The 19,845-nt window shown below is 33.8% G+C and overlaps 1 protein-coding gene across 2 annotated transcripts in view; it reads right to left on the reverse strand.

Annotated features, from left to right (window-relative positions):
• Nucleotides 1-7,080: 7,080 nt before the first annotated feature.
• The window catches only part of SNX6 (sorting nexin 6), a 57,469-nt gene continuing 44,704 nt past the window's right edge, over nt 7,081-19,845 (reverse strand). Inside the window, exons 7-11 of one of the 2 annotated variants that reach the window (XM_074235988.1) lie at nt 19,031-19,070; nt 15,558-15,644; nt 13,629-13,788; nt 13,459-13,544; nt 7,081-10,060 (exon numbers count right to left, since the gene is read on the reverse strand). In XM_074235988.1, the coding sequence (XP_074092089.1) occupies nt 10,007-10,060; nt 13,459-13,544; nt 13,629-13,788; nt 15,558-15,644; nt 19,031-19,070 (427 nt within the window). In that variant the 3' untranslated portion in view covers nt 7,081-10,006. The remainder of the gene's footprint in view (nt 10,061-13,458; nt 13,545-13,628; nt 13,789-15,557; nt 15,645-19,030; nt 19,071-19,845) is intronic. The other variant, XM_074235987.1, reaches the window with a different exon arrangement.

The raw sequence follows: 19,845 nt of genomic DNA on the forward strand, positions 1-19,845 counted from the left end.
TGGCTTAAAAAATCGAAGAAAATGTAAAGTACCTTGTAGGGAAAATGAACGACCTGGAAAATAGATCCAAGGAGAGACAATCTACAGAGTACCAGAGTACCAGAATGCCTGGACCAACAAAAGAAGCTGGAAAACATCATGTAGGAAATTATAAAGGAATATTGCCCAAATGTACTAGAACAAGTTAACAATATAACTATTGAGAGAATCCACAGAACCCCTCCAGAAAGAGACACCAGGATAAAAACTCCAAGGGCTGTAATAGCCAAATTCCAGAACCCTCAAATAAAGGAGAGAATATTGCAAGCAGCAAAAAGAAAACAATTCTAATACAAAGGGAACACAATCAGACTAACACAGGACCTATCAGCCTCAACACTGAAGGATCAGAAGAACTGGAATAACATATTTCGGACCTGGGATTATAACTCTGCAAAATTTAGCACATACTGTCAGGGGGAAAGATGGATGTTCAATGAAATACAGGACTTCCAGAACTTCCTGACACAAAGACCAGAACTGAACAGAGAATTCAATCGCTAAATACAAGACTGAAGAAATGCATAAAAAAAGGTAAATGAAAAGGAGAAGGAAAAAACAAAACTATTTTAAACAAATGTTGAGGGGCAGCTAGGTGGCATAATGGATAAAGCACCAGCCTTGGAGTCAGGAGTACCTGGGTTCAAATCCCATCTTAGACAATAATTATCTAGCTGTGTGGACTTGGGCAACCCCATTTGCCTTGCAAAAAAACAAAACAAAAAAACAAATGTTGGTTAACTATCAAATTTTATGCAACCCTAACACTTCTTTAAAGAACTTTAAGAAGTTCTTTAGAACTTTACTTCTCTAACAATAGTTAGATGGTAGAATATAATTGAAAAGAATGAACCTAAATGATATGGGTATAATTAGATCTTATCTCTCAATTGAAGAGGTTCAAGATGATATCACTATATTTGAGACAAAAAGCCCTAAAGAAAAAAAGCAGGGGTGTTAACTTCAACTTAAGTATCTCATTATCCTATGACTCACTTTAATCATAAGGTGCTTAGTCCCTTGTCTAATAAGAGCATCATAAGTTGGGTGGTCCCAAGTCAGTCTCTGTAATTTATAATCATTTGTAAACTTCTCAGGTGAGACCTCCTGAACCTTCCAGTACTTATAGATCTTTAAGATTCTTTCAGTTAGTGGGGTGGCTAGGTGGCACAGTGGATAAAGCACCAGCCCTGGAGTATTTGGGTTCAAATCCTGTCTCAGACACTTAATAATTACCTAGCTATGTGGCCTTGGGCAAGCCTTGCAAAAACCTAAAAAAAAAAAAGATTCTTTCAGTTAATTAGATTGAATTAAATAGTTTGAATTAACCAGTGTTTTACTTAACAAGGGGTTAATACCTTTGGGTGGGTAGAAGTACAAATAGTTCAAGAAATGATTATGGCTTTGGATGATATTTTGGCTTGTGAGGATTGTGTGTGTACTTGAAACATACTTGAAAAAGGGGGTAAGCTAACAATGATTATAATTATAAAAAAAAGAGAATATGGATACCATGACATGCTTTGCGGGAGACCATGATTGCTACCTCTGCAGTTTTTAAAAATTTAACCCAAGCATAATAGATTTTGTCCCAGTCCCTTATTTTAACTCTAAGTGTATATTTCTGTTTCTGTGGTTCTTGTGATCAAAATGTTATTAGATTTTGATTTCTAATCCATTTTGTTAACTTTTTCCATTTTATGGCTAAGTTCATTTCACAATTTTAATTGTTGCTTTTACCTGAGGCGATTTGGTTTCTTGGTTTTTTTTTTTTTTTTGGCTATTTGGTTTTAATTGTTAACATATGTAAAGTATTTTGCAAACCTTAAGTCACTATGGGCAGCTAGGTGGTGCAGTGGATGTATCCACTGTAGTGCTTTGCCTGTGATGCAGAGAATTATGAAGGTAGCTTTAATGCTGTTAAATCTTGTTAAAGGGTGGAAGGCTCTTTGCTCTTGAGATGTAATTTAACTCCTATTGTTTTATTGTCAAATGTAAAATTTGTATCCTGTCTCCTCATTCCCAACTGCAGCTTCCAACCTTCTACCTGGTTTCAGTCAGTAAGGGGGGGGAAAGGGATTTCCTTTTGCCCTCAGTGCCCAGATGATGGGCAAGGCTATAAAAACCTGGCCCAGTCAGCTCTCTGTCTTTAGCTTTGTCTGTCTTTATTTACCTCTCTCTCAGGTCTCTGTCTCCCAAGCAACCTCTCCTAGACTTTTTGTTATTCACCCTGTCCTAAAGTGCTTGTTGATTCTCCAGGAGGAAAAAGTTTTAACCTTGTTTACTTTTTAATAATTGGTAATTAAATCCTGAGCAATTTTAAAACCCCAGAGAGCATGCAAATTCCTTGATCCTCCAGTAATCCTGGATTCCTATCTTTAATTGATTACCCCCAAATCCCAACAACTACATCTAGAGTTAGAAACACTGGAGTTCAAACCTGTTCTTAGACTCTTACACTAGCTGTAATCCTGAGCAGGTCATTTAACCCTATTTGCCTCAGGGTTGTACTCATCTAAGTCACCAGCTTCACTTTCTCCTCCAGAGACACCTCAGTGCAGTGGACAGATATGAATCAAGACCAACTGGAGATGGCCCTGGATACTAGGAAATCAGGGTTAAGTGACTTGTTTAATGTTGAACAACTAGTGTCAAGTGTTTAAGGCTGGATTTGACCAAAGTCAGTGGTCTCTGCCTTGGCCACCTAACTAGAAAAGGAAATGATTACCTCAGTACTTTTGCCAAGAAAACCCTCAAGGGAGCAAAGAAACGTTGAACATAACTGAAAAACACTCACCATCATCCTCAACTGATGTAGTGCAGAAAGTGCTAAACCTAGAGTGAGAAAAACTCATCTTCCTAAGTTCAAATCTAAACTCAGACATTAGCTGTGTGACCCTGAACAAGTCACTTTGTTGGAGAAATATTTGTCTAGTCTTAATATTAAGGAATTAATCTGTACTTATCTGATATTTTTTGGGGCCTCTAACTCCTCCATTGTTCAGTGTAATCCTCTTCTCAAATGTAAATTCACCAAGATAATAGAAAGCAACCTCACCCCATTCCCCCTCTTAGCCTTCCAAGATACCTGACTTCAGTCACATCCTGGTGGGTCATTCTTTGACCTTCTCCCCCTAACTCTTGCTTGACAAGAGGTGGGCAAGACTCTCTATTCCTCCCCACACAAGATGTGGACAAATTTGGCCACACCCTTCTTAGGGCTGGATCCACATGGGTCTAAGGCTAGTCCCATCTCCTGTCCTTTTCTTTCCTCTTCTCCCTTAGTCTCAATTTTTGTTAATCTGGTCTTTAAGTTGCTTACTAATTGCTACCTTGCTACAGATCTTAACCTATGAACTGTTTGTAGTCATCTGTGAATATTATTCAATAACTTGTGAACTTCCTGTAATATGTGAACTTTGCAGTAACCTGCGATTTAAAATCTAAACCTTTCATACTTCCCAGATGAGATGACCTCTTTGTGAGTCTCTCTGAAGTCACCCCATTTTCCCATCATCAACTTAACCCTGATTGCCTCAAATTCCTCATCTGTAAAATGACCCAGAAAAATAAATGGGAAAAACAGTGTCTTTGCCAAGAAAACTCCAAAGAGTTTTCACTGAAATGACTAAACAATACTATTATATTTCTCAGACCCTGAATGATCTGTTGAACAAGATGCAGAACTAAGACCAAAAAAGAAAGTAAGGGGTTACAACCTTATCCACTTTGCTGGAGTTCAATCTGCTGCCAAGGTCAAATGCTATATACCCTATAGTTTTAGAAGTTTTGTGTTTGTGTTATGTCTTGCTCCTGTGCCAGATAAGAAGCACCAGTTCTGGTTTGACTGTCCTATGATACCTGGTCAAGCATTGTATCCTAATTTTAGGTTTGTTTACATTGTTGCTGAAGTCCTGAGAGCTGCCATTGGGCCACTGTCCCGTTGCATTGGGACAAGATTAGAATTCACAACTCTGAAACTTTGAATGCCAGAGTTCGAACATTAAAAAGGAAAAGGGGTAGATTTTTATAACCAGGTTTGTTCCATTTTTCCCTCCAAAATAAAGCGATATTCCATGACTATTATTTGAGATACCTGTTTCTAAAATTTCATACTATATTCACAATAATTTACTCTAAGTTAAGATTTGGTTTTCACTCACATATACAAAATATACTCAGAAAACCATGTTGGAAAAGAAAATTAGTCCTTCAAAGCCTTTTAAGAAATAGAATCTATGTAGCCACCTTAAGAAATAAATACAAAATCCAGTGATTTTTTTTTTGTTACTTTGCAAATATTTAAACTAACTTCAATTCCAGGTTGAGATAATTTTGCCAGGTGAATTTCCTCCCCTGAAGGTGTTTTAATATAGCACTCAACAATAACACTAAGTAGATTATTGCCAATTCTACTTATCAAATGAACTCATGGGGCAAATACTTGGGAAACCTTAAAAAAATCATCACAATTAGCTATATAATATATATATATATATATGAACACCTATCTATATACATATATTGAATTTGTTTAATCAAAGTTCCATTTTCCAGAACCATTCAGATGTTGTTTCAATTACTCAAATACAAAAGCTTTGAGATAAACATCTTTCATTTCATATGTATGTATGCATATATATATTATATATATAGTCTAGTGATCAACTTATTGGTGATACTCTTATCCATACTTACATAGGCAAGTCCTAGGATGACCTTTCAGACCTCTCTTCCCTGACATTGTCTTCAAGATAAAAGGGACTTTATATTGATACCAGTTTACAATTTTTTTTTTTTTAGGTTTTTGCAAGGCAAATGGGGTTAAGTGGCTTGCCCAAAGCCACACAGCTAGGTAATTATTGAGTGTCTGAGACCGCATTTGAACCCAGGTACTCCTGATGCCAGGGCCAGTGCTTTATCCACTGTGCCACCTAGCCTCCCAGTTGACAGTTATTTTGAACGATCCCAGGCAATGAAGATTTTTGAGTTCTTATTTAGTTTTCATAGGAACATACATACTTTTTTGTATGAATATATAAAATTACCCTTTCATTCTCACTCTATTTTCTTTTTCCCTTCTTCCTGCTTGCAATGATCAGCCTGCTGATTCCTTATATAGAATCCCCATCTATTCTGTATCTATTAGATTAACTGAATGTTATATTCTATTCACCTAGAGACTAATTTACTTTTTTTCTTTGGATCTGCATGGAACATCTGTTTCAACATCCACCTGTGTTTGATGTCATTCATCTAGCGAGATTCCTTTTAAGTGTCTGAGATCTTCCTGGCTCTTTTGTTTCACCTAAGGGAGTTTATCAAGATTTCCATTCCCAGTTATTATGCTTCCATTGACTTATCTCTCCCCAATGTCTTGGTATGAACACACTAAGCTTCTAAATAGCACAAGACTTTATTTCAAAACATAGGTCTGCCATTCAGCCACCCAATGAACTGAATAATGGGGAGATTACTGAGATTTTTAAAGATCCATGGAAAAGAACATTGTCACTATAGAGATATTATTATTAACATCATTAATAGTGTCCATTAATAATTAGTGTCCATAGTAAACAGAATACATGAGGTATTCCTTGGTTTCAAAGCAGTCCCTTTAGTTATGAAAATACTGGTCACCAGAAGAAAGGGTAAATAGTCCCACTGGTAAAGGAGGAAGTCAGGTTAATTCCCAGTTCTCCACATCCTGTTAGATAAGTCCTGAAACAGACAGTGGTGTCATAAGAAATATGATCTTCCACATTTTCTGGTTAGGGACACTGAATCCCAATATTCTATTTCTGAGATCTAGGGACCAATTATCTCTAAGTGGGATAACTGCATAATCAGAATATATATAACTTACTTCAGCAAAAGTAATTCTTGCTTCTGATGCTATGGATCTTATACTCCTATTAACAGGGTTCCTAGAACTTAAAAATTAAATAGAAAATTAAGGTGTTACATGGTCCAACCCTGTAGTCAAATTTGAATTCATCAAATATTTGCAAATGGACTATGTGCAAAGAATTGTGTGCTAGGTGCTGTGGACACAAAGACAAAAATAAAATTCCCTATTGACAAGGTATTTATTGGAGAGCTGCTAATGGAGAGGTACAAGTTTAAACACAAGTAAATCAAAGATTTGAAGAGAAAAGAATTAGGAATATCATAAAGACTTTCAGGGAAAAGTAAGTTACTTTACAGTTTCCTAAGGATTCTAAGACACAGGTGAGGAGGGAATGGCTGTTTGTCACAAGTCACACAGTAGCCTGTGTAAAGAAGGAAAAAAAAAGGAAAGAAAACAGAAGGAATGTCAAATTTCAGAAATATGGCTGCTAAGGTGTGAAGAATACTATGTAAGCAAGTCTGAAAAATAAGCTAGGGACAGCCAGGTGGCGCAGTGGATAGAGCACTGGCCCTGGAGTCAGGAGTACGAGTTCAAATCCGGCCTCAGACACTTGAATTTCCTGAGTATGAGGTGAAGAGGGTTACTGTTACTTAGAACCAGGTCCTGAACTCCTTAAAGGAGAGAATAATCTGGAGGTAGGCAATAGACACACAAGATCTAAACTGGTTAAGAGATCAAGAGAGGGGCAGCTAGATGGTGCAGGGGATAGAGCACCCATCCTTGTAATCAGGAATACCTGAGTTCAAATGTCACCTCAGACAGTTAAAAACTGCCTAGCTGTGACCTTGGGCATGTCAATTAACCCCACTATCAAGGGAGTCAACTGCAAAAGGGAGGCTGCTGGGATGGGAATGATGATGGGAAAGATATGATCTAGAACTAAGATTGGAGAGAGAGAAGGGTTTTTATTATTCCAGGGATTCATTGAGGTATGATAGTACTTTTGAGTATAATCATATTTTCCCAAGCAACCCACTTGTCTCACAGAACAAGATGAAAACTTTAAGAGAAAAATCTCAAAACCCCTCTCAAAGACAATTTTGAGGCTATTTGGCACACCAGTAAGCAAACAGAAGCAATGCTGTTTTGCTCCCCCCCCCCCCAATCCTGCCCCATAAATTTTAAGGCCCTTTTCAAGGTAGATCATGAAACAATAGCTACTTGAAGATTTTCACCACCTATAGTCTAATGATATTCCTAAGGAAGATACCAGCTATCTTATGCAATTAGAAAAAAACTGGTTCTTAGATCATTTAATCTATCTAACTCATTTTAGAAAGGAAACTTAAGCCCAAAGAAGTCATGATGGAAGACCTGTGCTATTTATACTTGTGTAATTTGAGTATCCCCAAGGAATAACTTAAATATGTACATGATTTATGATATCATGTCTCCTAAAGCATGCAACAAAATGTTAAAAACGTGAATTTATTTTATAAATCGCTAGAGTATCATACATTTTCTTCTTTGAGAAGTGTGAAAGATCATCATTTTCCTGATGCAATTTTCTTTCCCCTACAAAACGTCACTGGTCTCAACTTCCTAGTCAAAAGGCATAACATAGAAGACTCAGTGAAGTCTAAGAATCTAAATGTCTCAAATTTGGTGAATGCCTAAGACCATATAAGTTGTCACACCCTGAAGGATTATTGATAAATTTCCAGATGGAGATGAAGGGGTTAGGTCAGTGTCTATAAATGTCACTCTAATTCTAGTATATTCTTATTGTTAGGGTAAAATAAATCTCCTTTGTTAAGTGTTCAATGACTTTTGAGTGCCTCATTTTGTCCCGATATTGAACCAGAACTGAAGATATTGGTGTTAGAATCCTTCCTACTACAGAAAGGTATACGGATCAAAGATCAGAATTGAAGACCAGGTGAATAATATTGTCAATGACATGGTTGACTAATCAAAGATTACTTTTTAACCATGGCATGAATCTGATTTTAGAGAACTAGCAATAAATGTTTAGTAACTTTGAAGAAAATTTTGTAGCTCATTTTTGGCAAAAATAAACGTCCATAGTCATGTAACTAATGTTAGCCACCCTTATTATGGCATCCTATATACAAAGGTTAAAAGAGCCTTTGCAGTTTAAATACTTAAGTAATAATACTAAAATAGTAATCCTTTGAGTAGAATATGGATTCTGTTCAAGGGAAGGAGAAGGTCCTTCAGTGATAAATGAATACTTTTATTTAAGCACTTCCAGACAAGGAATTTTCAGCATGCCAAGAAGGGCAAAGTGAAAATTACAATACCTCTCCTAACCAAAACAAAGGTCAACCTTAGTATAAAAAGCATAACTAACAGCAGATGCCAGATTTTGCATTTTTAGTTCCATACTATTGTTTAGCATTCACATAGTACCTTTATATTTTCAAAATAGTTTAAAACATTTATTAATCCTCACAACACCCCTGTGAGGTAGGAAAATTTATCTTTTATAGCTGGAGAAATTGAGGCAGAGGTTAAGTAACATGCCCAAGGCCACCAAGGCAGTAAGTGAAGCTATATTTAAAATCCAGGAACTATGGTCCTTCTCATCCCACTTATGTATTTCATCAAACAAAATTACACAAAGGACCAAATAACAGGTCTCCTTAGCCCACAATAAGTATGACAATGACAACAATGACAACAACAACAACAACAACAACAACAACAGCAACAACAACAACAACAACAACAACAAAATAACTGCTAAAATGCTATCAGGGATATTTAAGAAAGTTAGAAAACAGTTAACTAGAAACAATAGTTAGGCAACAGAATATGTAGAAATAGATTGTGGAATCACCAGCACTGGAGATATTTGAGACTGAGATTAGGCATTCATCAGGAATGGTTTAGGAAAATGTAAACAAACCTGCTACAATGCAGGGAAAGTAAACTAGCCAACTCAGAGGTTTTTCCTAACCTCAAATGACTATGCTTTCAAAGGAAAGAATGGTTAGAAAAAGTGAGAAAATGAAACTGAACTAATGTAGCTTCAAGCCAGTAAACAAACTAATGGTCATTCACATTATAAAAGTCAAAACCAATTTTAATTTGTGACAACTAATGTTTTAATGTACTGATTTTAAACCAAAATCTACCAAAAAGAAAAATTTCTTATCAATCAGCCAGAAGTTGGGGAATCAAGCACCAGGCAGCCAGATAACATAAACCATATAGCTAGCTTGATAACTAAATCCAAATCTAGGCTCTATTAATTCCCAATGTCAACTTTGTGCTTCTATATTTTATAAGTAGATAATTAAATTGGTTTATCTAAATTTCATCTTTGAATGTGTTAAGAGAGCAGGGGTGTACCTTATTTACTTTATTTTTTGCAAAGGGATTGGTGTGCTTGGTTCAATATCACTTAAAAAAAAAACTGAACCTGCATTGTTAAGCCTAACAAATGAGCAACTGCAAATTGTATAGTGATACAATGACAACATAGTTTAAAAATATCACTGTTATCATTGTTTATTTTACAATAAAGATTAGTCTACAAGTTAAGGCAAACATACTAATGCATTTGCTTTTCTTTAAAAATCATAATGAGATTATATAACATCTGTTTTTAAACTTTTAAGAAATGTTAACTAAAAATAAGCCAAATCAAGATGCTTTCCAAGTATATATGAGTAAACAATGCTTTATAGTAACAGGATTCAAAAATAGTCAATGGAAATATATATCCCATTTGATCAAATGGATAACTCAAAAAATAAGGATTGGCAGCTACATGTAAGTATATTATAACATGAACATAATTATATTGCCTACTTTCACAAGAAAACAACTTTTGGTTTTTTGAACAAGAAAAGTATACAGTGATTAAATAAATATACACGTGAATATATATGTATTTCTGAGCAAAGTTGCATTATACACTCAGGAATCATTTGAGAGTAGTATTAATCCATTGTTTAAAATCAGAAGATTATGTGCACTTTGTCAACTGATTTTTTTCCTCCAATGCCCTGTAAATGCTTAGAGGCCATCATCAACAACAAAATACAAAGGAAGGCAGCCCTTGTCAACAGGAACATGGATTGTAATTTATGTATCTCCATTTAGCACTGCCAGACAACTTTGCAGCAGCTGTAAATTACCCTAGAGAATAAAGAAAACAAAAAAAATTAATGAATTCACACACTTAATTTTAGGAATTCTGAATTAGGCTATTGAATGGAGATGGAGGGGATAAAATCATGTCAACAAGATCCACTATATTTGTTATCGAATTTATGTCCTTTCCATATCAAAATAATCCTTTTATTCCTAACTGATTCTTTAGGCCACTGACTAGTAACTGTTCCAAAATTTTCCTCAAGTTTCTCATTTCTTCTGTTCTTAGTTGATGACTATACCATTTGAGAAAACTGATACCACTTGCCTTGAGATCTCTCTTATCATTTTCTACATCTCAAAATCTTTTGAAGTCAGACCCCACTCTCTTCTTTATTACAGTTTCTGTAGAAGTAGTAACCCAAGGGTAGCTAGGTAGTGCAATGGATAGAGCACCAGCCCTGGAATCAGGAGTACCTGAGTTCAAAACCGGCCTCAGACACTTCACAATTACCTAGCTGTGTGACCTTGGGCAAGTCACTTAACCCCACTGCCTTACAAAAATAACCAAACAAAATAAAATCTAAAGTCTTTGAGAGCAAGGACAAAAATAAAAGAAATGGTAACGCCCCAAATTTTATACATGCATACATATACATACTTTTAATACTATGTCATCCTTTCTTCTCTAACAGATTCCCTTTCTAATTCTTGATCTTTATTTTCTTTTCTACTGCTTAAAACAAGCCTCAGTCCATGTAACTTAAAAATTCCTCTCAAATTGTGACCCAATATTTCTTTACCTATTTCCTAACCACATACCTGGAAAAAGTTATCTATCATTTTCACTTTTTCCTTTGTGACTTTTCAATCCTCCAGAATCATTTTCAGATAATATTAATATCTCTAAAGTTATTAATTATCTCTCTTTTTTTAGGTTTTTGCAAGGCAATGGGGTTAAGTGGCTTGCCCAAGGCCACACAGCTAGGTAATTGTTAAGTGTCTGAGACTGGATTTGAACCCAGGTACTCCTGACTCCAAGGCTGGTGCTTTATCCACTATGCCATCTAGCCACCCCTAATTATCTCTTAACTGTTAAACCTGATGGAATTTTCTCAGTACTCATCCTTTTTTGGCCTCTCAGTCACATTTTACAATGCTTAGCAGTCTCTCAAGCTTTGGGTTTTTACAAAACTCCTTTCTTTCTGACCACTTCTCAGTCTCTTTTGCTAGTTCATTGACTACATTATGTTCCCTCTAAATATAAGTGGGCCTGAAAACTATCTTTCCCTGTTTTACACTTCCTCTTGTTGAGTTATTTCAGAGGTGTCTGACTCTTCACTGATTCCGTTTAGAGTTTTCTTGGCAAAGATACTGGAGTGGTTTACAATTTTCTTCTCCAGCTCATTTTTCTGATGAAAATCTAAGGCAAACAAGATTAAGTTACTTGCCCAGGGTCTCACAATTATTAAGTGTTGGAGATCAGATTTCAACTCACAGAGACTGATTCCAGATATGGTACTCTATCCAGTGTACCAGCTAATTATGTGAATATTTCAAAATAGATGTTCTAGAGGCATCTCAAATGCAAAACATGCAAAACTCCCTTGAGTGATTCTTCCTCAACTTCCTGTTTCACTTTATAAATATTAGGAACTGGGAATAAAGAAAAAAAAATAAAAAAAATTAAATAATCCGGTAACAAGATGCTTATATTCTAACTAGGACACAAGTATATACCTTAAGCAACAAACAAGTATTTATTAAGTATCTACTACATGCTTGATGGTAGAGATAAAAGTTCAAATAATGAAATAATCTCAACCCTCAAGAAAAATATTCAGTTAAATATTACATGAATATTGGTGATTTGTTATGAATCTCATGGGAAGAAGAATGTGAGGAAACTAGAATCAAATTAATGTTAAGCATAACTAATTACAAGTCATCCTAAGTACTAAGTAGGGAAAAATATAATAATATGATATGATATGATATGATATGATATGATATAATATAATATAATATAATATAATATGATATAATATATGCAGGAAAACAAAAACCTAACAATTAGAGAACCGTCTGCCCATCTTAACCATCAACTGACTTAAGACCTCAACAAAAAAACAAAAACTCAACCATTGGCAATATTAAAGAAATAATGTGCTAGAACAAAATTTTAATATGCTCAGGCCAAATCCAAAAAAGCAAGAGTTACACTCATAATTTTAGATAAAATCTGTCATGAAAAGAAAAACTGGAAACTAAAATGCTTAAAGGAACCATAAATGGAGCTACACACACACACACACACGTTTATACATGTATACATAACATATACATAGTCCTCTTGGAAATACTCAAGTTTTTTGGAAGAGATAAATTACAAAGACAATATATATAATCAGAGACTTTAATGTTCCTCTTTCAGAGCACATTGAGTTTAATGAAAACACTGTAAAAATTACATCTGAGAGTCATGGAGTTTTTGAATGAGAACATTAAAGAATATTAGTAGTTCTAATCATTCCCAGATACTTTTTACAAAATCAGTCATGTGACAGGGAACAGAGAAATCAGAAGCTAAAATACTGACATTTTTGAATAACTGAAAGCAAACAAAATCATAGAAAAATAATTATACTTAAAAAATAAAAAATTATGACTTTTGATGAAAGCCTTCGGTATGAAGGACTTGATAAAAAATGCCATCTACCTTTGAAGAGAACTGATGAACTAAGTGCAAAATGAAAAATTAATTTTCTCACTTAAAATTTCATTCCTGGAAATTGAGTGACTGTCCATCAAACTGGGGAATGGTTGAACAAATTGTGGTATATGTATGTTATGGAACACCACTGTTCTATTAGAAACCAGCAGGGATGGGAATTCAGAGAGGCCTGGAGGGATTTGCATGAACTGATACTGAGTGAGATGAGCAGAACCGGAAGATCATTGTACAACATAACAGCAACATGAGGGTGATGATCAACCTTAATGGACTTGCTCATTCCACCAGTGCAACAATCAGGGACAATTCTAGAGTATCTGTGATGGAGAATACCATCTGTATCCAGAGAAAGAATTGTGGAGTTTAAACAAACACCAAAGACTATTACACCTTTAATTAAAAAAAAAAGTTATGTAATTTTACTATCTCTTATACTTTTTTTTCCCCTTAAGGATATGATTTCTCTCTCATCACATTCAACTTAGATCAATGTATATCAATGTAAAGACTGCCTTCTGTGGGGGGTGGGAAGCAAGATTAGGGAAAAAATTCTAAAACTTAAAAATAAATAAATAAATTAAAAAAAAATCTCATCCCTGGGAGTTCCCTCTATCAATGAAATCCTAACTCAGTCACTTCTCTGTCCTTTTTCATAACACAGCTGGTATTTATAAACATCCTGATTGATATTTTAAAAATATCTTAATACCTTTGCATGTTTTAGTTCCAGTTCTGCCAGTTCCACTAAATTTTTTCTGAATGCAGCAACTCTTCTTGTCTTAAAGTCAATAAGTTCTAGGAAAGAAAGAAATTTAAGATTTAAAATTTAATCTAATAGTTTGGGACATTTCTTTTATACAAAGATTACAAAGACAATACCTTGCTTTGCAGATTCTGATATCTTTTCAAATTTCTGACAACACACTTGTTGAGAAGTTTCAGCCAGAAGAACGTCTTTATTTTTGGCTCTTGCTTTATCCAGTGCCTTATTAGCATTTTCATAATCCACTAGTGACCTAGATCTTCTGTACAGTAGATCCTATAAAATAGTATGTTCCAAAGTAACATGTAACACAAACTCACAGTTATTATTTTCAATCATTTAGTTCAGTAGTTAAAGAGAATTTTGGTTTTTGTAAGACTTCATTAATTTTTTATCAAGAAAAAAGAAAACTGTTTCAAAGACGTTCGTTAGAGTTCCCTCAAAAAGAGGACTGAGAACAAGCATGGTGCACATGTCATATTGAGTGTATGTCTATGTGTAAATATGTGTAAATCTTAGGCTATTAACATGTCCTAATTGTGGGAAAATAGATAATTTGAAACATAAATTGCAATATAAAGTAGTAAATTTAATAGTTATAAAGCTAAAGTTCAAATGAAGATTTTTTTGTAAAGATACATGTTTTACAGAGAAGAATAGCATCTTCCTTAGCAGTGGACTAGAAGTCAGAAATTTTGAGTAAGAATCCTATCCCTAACTTTATAATCTATGACTGTGGGCAATCATATAGCAATCATGATTGAATCTTAGTCCCATTCGTAAAGATGGGAAAAAAATCAGTTTGCCATGTTTTACAGATATTGTGAAAATGAAAGCAATATAAAAATGTATGAAAGCACTTTGTAAATTCTAAGATGATACAGATTAAATGTGCATTAATACTAAGCTTAAAAATATAGCCTCAGTAAACATACTTCATTTTTCCTTCTTTCTTCCCTCTTGTAGCTAACATGGTAAATTTTAAAGTCTGCATTTATATAGTGCTTAAAGGTTTCCAAAACATCTTCCACAGTTATTTCATTTGATCCTTTCAAGAACCATATGAGGTAGATGCTTCTTTTATTCCCCTTTTATAGTTGAGGAAACTGCAACACATAAAGGTGCTGCCCAAGACTTGTCAAAAACTTTGAAGGTCACACAGCTGGTGTCTAAGGCACGATATGGAAGCTATGTTCTTGAGGCCAATATTCAATAAATCTCCTTGTCTCTCAAAATTATTGAATAAGAATAGATTTTTATTTAGCACAGTGACTTGAATAAAGCAGATGCTTAATATTTTTAGAATTAAATTTAGTTCTATTTACATGAGATGAAGAAATTTAACATTTTAAAGCTATTTTAAAATGTTAGATTCTCTTCAGTTAGGAAGTAAAAACTTTAAACTATTTTGAAATTACAGTACATTTCACAAAATAAACATTTCTGAAGTGAACTGTTACCCCCCCTATGGTTACTGAAAATAGTATAATTTACCTGATTAGGATATCTTGTTTTGAATGACTTTTGGGGGCTATCTCTTGTTATAGAAATTCTTTTTGCAAAATGAAATAGCAAGTATACATAATTATGTATATACTATTATATACACTTTTGAGAGAATTTGGTATGAAATAGCATTGGTACTCAGACTTACCTGCTTCATAAATTAACATTATATATATCTGAACTAATGCTGATTTTGGTAGGCAGTATATAAAGCATTCCTATGGGTCATATTCATACTTCATTTTCATTACTAAAAGATTAAATAAATGTCCTGAAGCTAAAAAAGCTTAGAAAGCTTTTTCAATGACTTTCTTTTTCTTAGTGGAGTTATAGCAAATTGGAAATTTTTTAGAGGCCCAAAATGTTTTTGCATGACATTTCTGGTTAACTTAATGGAAATTTATAGAATTCACAAGAACTATTTCTGGCTACAGTCATGGAATTTTAGAGAGGCAGTATATATAAGGATATGAGGCATAAGACTAATGATGTTTATATTCTCTCATATAAAATTTCAAAGAACACAACAATAAATTCACCTTAGCAGCTTGAGATTCTCTTAAGTAATATTTTAGAAGGTCAGAAAGTTTGAGGTCCTCATCAGCAGATACTCGAGCTTCTATCTTCTGAAAGAGCAAAAGTATTATGTTTATATAAAAAAAATACATCTTTTAGCTTCCTCTACTTCAGGAATTTTTCCCCCCAAGGCAATGGGGGTCAAGTGACTTGCCCAGGGTCACACAGCTAGGTAATTATTAAGTGTCTGAGGCCAGATTTGAACTGAGGTCCTCCTGACTCCAGGGCCGGTGCTCTATCCATTGTGCCACCTAGTTACTCCCTACTTCAGGAATTCTTAATGTGGGGCCCATAGCCTTGTTATTAAATATTGATTATATTTCAATGTAGTTTATTTGCTTTGTAATACCATGTACTTAAAAACATCCTAAGAAGTTCACAGGTTTTATTGGATTGCCAAAAGTATTCATGACACAAAAAAGGTAAGGAATTCCTACTAAGATACTTTAAGAAATTTAAATATAGAAAACACTTATATTTTTTTAAAAAAATCATTTTCAAAATACTCTTCCTTTACATGCCTATTCTTTATCAGTAGAGGAAACTAAAATCAGATAATTTTCATAGAATCATATAATCTCAAGAGTTGGAAGTGACTTCAGAGGCCAGAGAGCCAAACCCATATTTATACATTATTTGACAATGAGATTTCAAGTTAGGAAGAACCTTACAAGGAAGCCCTTAGTTTGTTTTTCAAAAATTAAATATTAGTATAGTTTACCTGATATTGCACTTAAATTTATCTCTCTGCTACTTTTAACCACTGCTCCCGGGGGGTAATTACTTCCATAATAGCCGTTCAGATGCTTGGCAACAGCATTGATGTCAGCACTGATGTCTTCTCTTATTCAATTAAACATCTGTGGTTCCTTTGACTAGTCCTTATCACATAAAGTCAGAATGACTTCATCATTCTGGTTGGCCTATTCTCTAACTTATTAATATTTGTCTTAAAAGTAGTTTGATCAGGCAAAGTATAACAGGACTGTATCACTTTTCTAGTCCCATATATGCTTTTCTTTTTTTTTAAGTTTTTCTTTTTTTATTTTTTGCAAGGCAAATGGGGTTAAAGTGGCTTGCCCAAGGCCACACAACTAGGTAATTATTAAATGTCTGAGGCTGGATTTGAACTCAGGTTCTCCTGACTCCAGGGCCAGTGCTCTATCCACTGCACCACCTAGCTGCCCCATATATATGTTTTTCTTAATTCAGCTTTACATGTTAATTTTTTTTTTGGGGGGGGGGGGGAGTTGCTATATTGTACTTTAAATCTGCTAAAACACTGTCTTTTTCAAATGAATTATTGCTTAGTCATGAATTTTACAACTTATCCTTGTGAAACTACTTTTTAAATCAAGGTGTAAAATCTATCCCTACATTTCATCTTATATATCTATATTTCATGACTTCATTGCTATAAAGAACTCCTAGCTAAGTGTAACTCCCTCTACCAATGGAAATCAGTACCTTTTTCTGCAAGTTCTGTGCTTATGAGATTGCCTAGAACTCTGAGATGTTGTATCATTTGCCCATACTTACAAAGTAAGTACATGACACAAACAGGTCTTAAGATCAAGGTCTTCCTGGTTCTGAAGCCAGCTCTATAATGTGCACTGTCAGATTTGAATTTTTTATTCCAGCAAATTATACTGTCAATTAACAATGCAGTGATAGAACAAAGAATACTCTCTTTTTTGAGTTCCTCAAGTTTGGAACATATGATCCTTTCAATTAATCACACAGTAATAACCACAAAATGAACTGGATCTAAGTACCTGAAGTTTCAGATAAGATTTTCTATAAGATACAGAATAAAAGTACTATCAGAAATCTATATGTCATAACTAAACAATATATTTTGATATTTAAATAAATTAAAGCACAATGTGTATTTTTATGTGCATACATAAAACATACCCTACACAGAATTCCTATATGGTAGGTCATTCCAAAGCAAAGGTTTGTCACTCAATATAGGAACTGAATAGCTTTATGATGTGAGAACATATGTATACACACATTATAATCATACTCACTACAATTCTAGTTAATGCAGTTTTTTTTTTTGGCAAGGCAATGGGGTTTAAGTAACTTGCCCAAGATCACATAGCTAGGTAATTATTAATTTTCTGATCCTGGATTTGAACTCAGGTCCTCCTGACTCTAGGGTCAGTGCTCTATCCACTATGACACCTAGCTGCCCTAGTGCACATAGTTTTTGCTCTAAACAAGCATAAAGATTTATTAAATTGTGAATTGATCCACTTAACAAAAACTTATTTAAGGCAGCTGATTCTGGAAATAATGCAGTGGGCAGAGGAATTCTCAATGACCTATAATTTCTAATTCCTAATCATTCATTACCATGTACTTTTCTAACATTAAATATTATGATTTCATTATTAAGATTTTATATACCTATGAAACAAGAAATTTGTTACAGGTTTGTTTTTTCAACAAACCTCACAATTTTTTACCAACTAGGTAATTCAGTTGAAATTAACAGGGAATATGGATTAGAGAATTTCATTAAATACAAGACAGTAAACAACAATGTTTTATTGTTATTAAAGGTCCCCAGTTTACCTGCCTAATGATTTGTAATTGTTATACTGACTATATTAATAGTACAGACTAAAAATGCTTGAAAATTATTCTTCCAAATTGAAATCTGATAAAAACATAGGTTTAATCACTGCTGTTTATTTGTCCAAGAATTAAATAGAATTTCTTGCAAACCCTGATCATATAATCACAGAATACAAAACAGAAAACTATATTATGTCAATATCATTAGGATAGTAACCACTATGATAATTAATAATAACTCATTCATTTGTTGAAATGTATATCACAAGGTGCTTGGTAAAAGCCTTGGTAAAGGTTAAAAAAAAAGCTTTCCATGGATTTGAAAAGCACACTATTTTTACTATTAAAGAAAATTCTAAATCTGTTAAGAGTCTTTGTAAAACTAAGCTTCAAAGACCTGGAATTTTGTCAATGTGGACTGTGATTTGGATCACAATTCCTCTATGATTTAATAATTGTCTAATGAGATTTTCTTTGGTTGAACCAACAAGCATTTATTTTAAGTGCTTGCTATGTGTCATTATGCTATGTGCTGGGAATATACTCACTAGCCAATCTTTAATAACTTAGGGATACTATTTATACTAGAATGAGACAATTGAGCCAAGCTAATATAAGAATTTAAATAATAACAATAACAAAAATACATTTCTTATTTCAAACACAAGTATTTGGCAAAGAATGAAACGAATATATTCAAAATTAACTTCTGAATACTAGATGCCTTTTGGTAGGATATATATACTTTTAAACTTTTTAAAATTTTTTTTGGTAAAACACAAAGGGAATCTTAAAGTCTTACTGCATGCAAAATTTAGATTCTCAAATCTTAATTAATGGGACTTACCCTTGTCTTATCAAACAATTCTGAAACTTTAAGAAAAAATCTGGAAGGAAAAAGATTTTTATCAGTTGCTTCTTTGGATATCATTAATTTCACAGAATTGCTCAAATCTAAATAGAAATTAATTAAATTTTAATTAATTCAAATTAATTCTGAGTATTTGATAGAGAGCTTGATCTGGAGTCAGAAAGCTCTAGGTCTAAATCTTGACGATCATTAGAGATATCACATATCCTCTTTGTGTCTTAGCTTTCTTAACTAAAGAATAGGGATAATAACATCTCTAAGTACCTTTATTTCATAAGGTTGTTTTGGGGTTTGAAATATTTGGAAAGAACTTAACAATTTTTAAAACTCTTGCTTAACATTAGAGTTATGTGATATAGTTATGTATCATAGCAATGTAAGTGGGTACATCTGTTTTCTAATTCTTGATATATTATTCTCTACCCAATTAAGTTTTTGGTCATATGCAACTTTAACAACATTGTTCTACATTGTTCTACATTCTACATTGTTTTTCATAAACTAATCTTATTGGCAATACATTGTAGCCTACACATGGTCATGATCAATCTTTCCTCTGCCCTTGAAATTATTTGTCATTTAAATTCTTCGAGAAGGTGGAGAGTGGACTTCTGCAATTTGCACTCTCATAAATCACTGAGATAGACTTTTTAACAGTAATAACTGAATTCTCCTAAATGCAGTCTGACTTATTCAAGACCCACCTCATTATTCCAGCATCATATATTAATTGTTGTTGTTCAGTCATTTAGTTGTGTACTACTCTTTGTGAACCTGTAGTCCATAGAATG

The sequence above is a fragment of the Macrotis lagotis genome, chromosome 4, assembly GCF_037893015.1.
Source record: "Macrotis lagotis isolate mMagLag1 chromosome 4, bilby.v1.9.chrom.fasta, whole genome shotgun sequence".
In the NCBI taxonomy this organism is placed as follows: domain Eukaryota; kingdom Metazoa; phylum Chordata; class Mammalia; order Peramelemorphia; family Peramelidae; genus Macrotis; species Macrotis lagotis.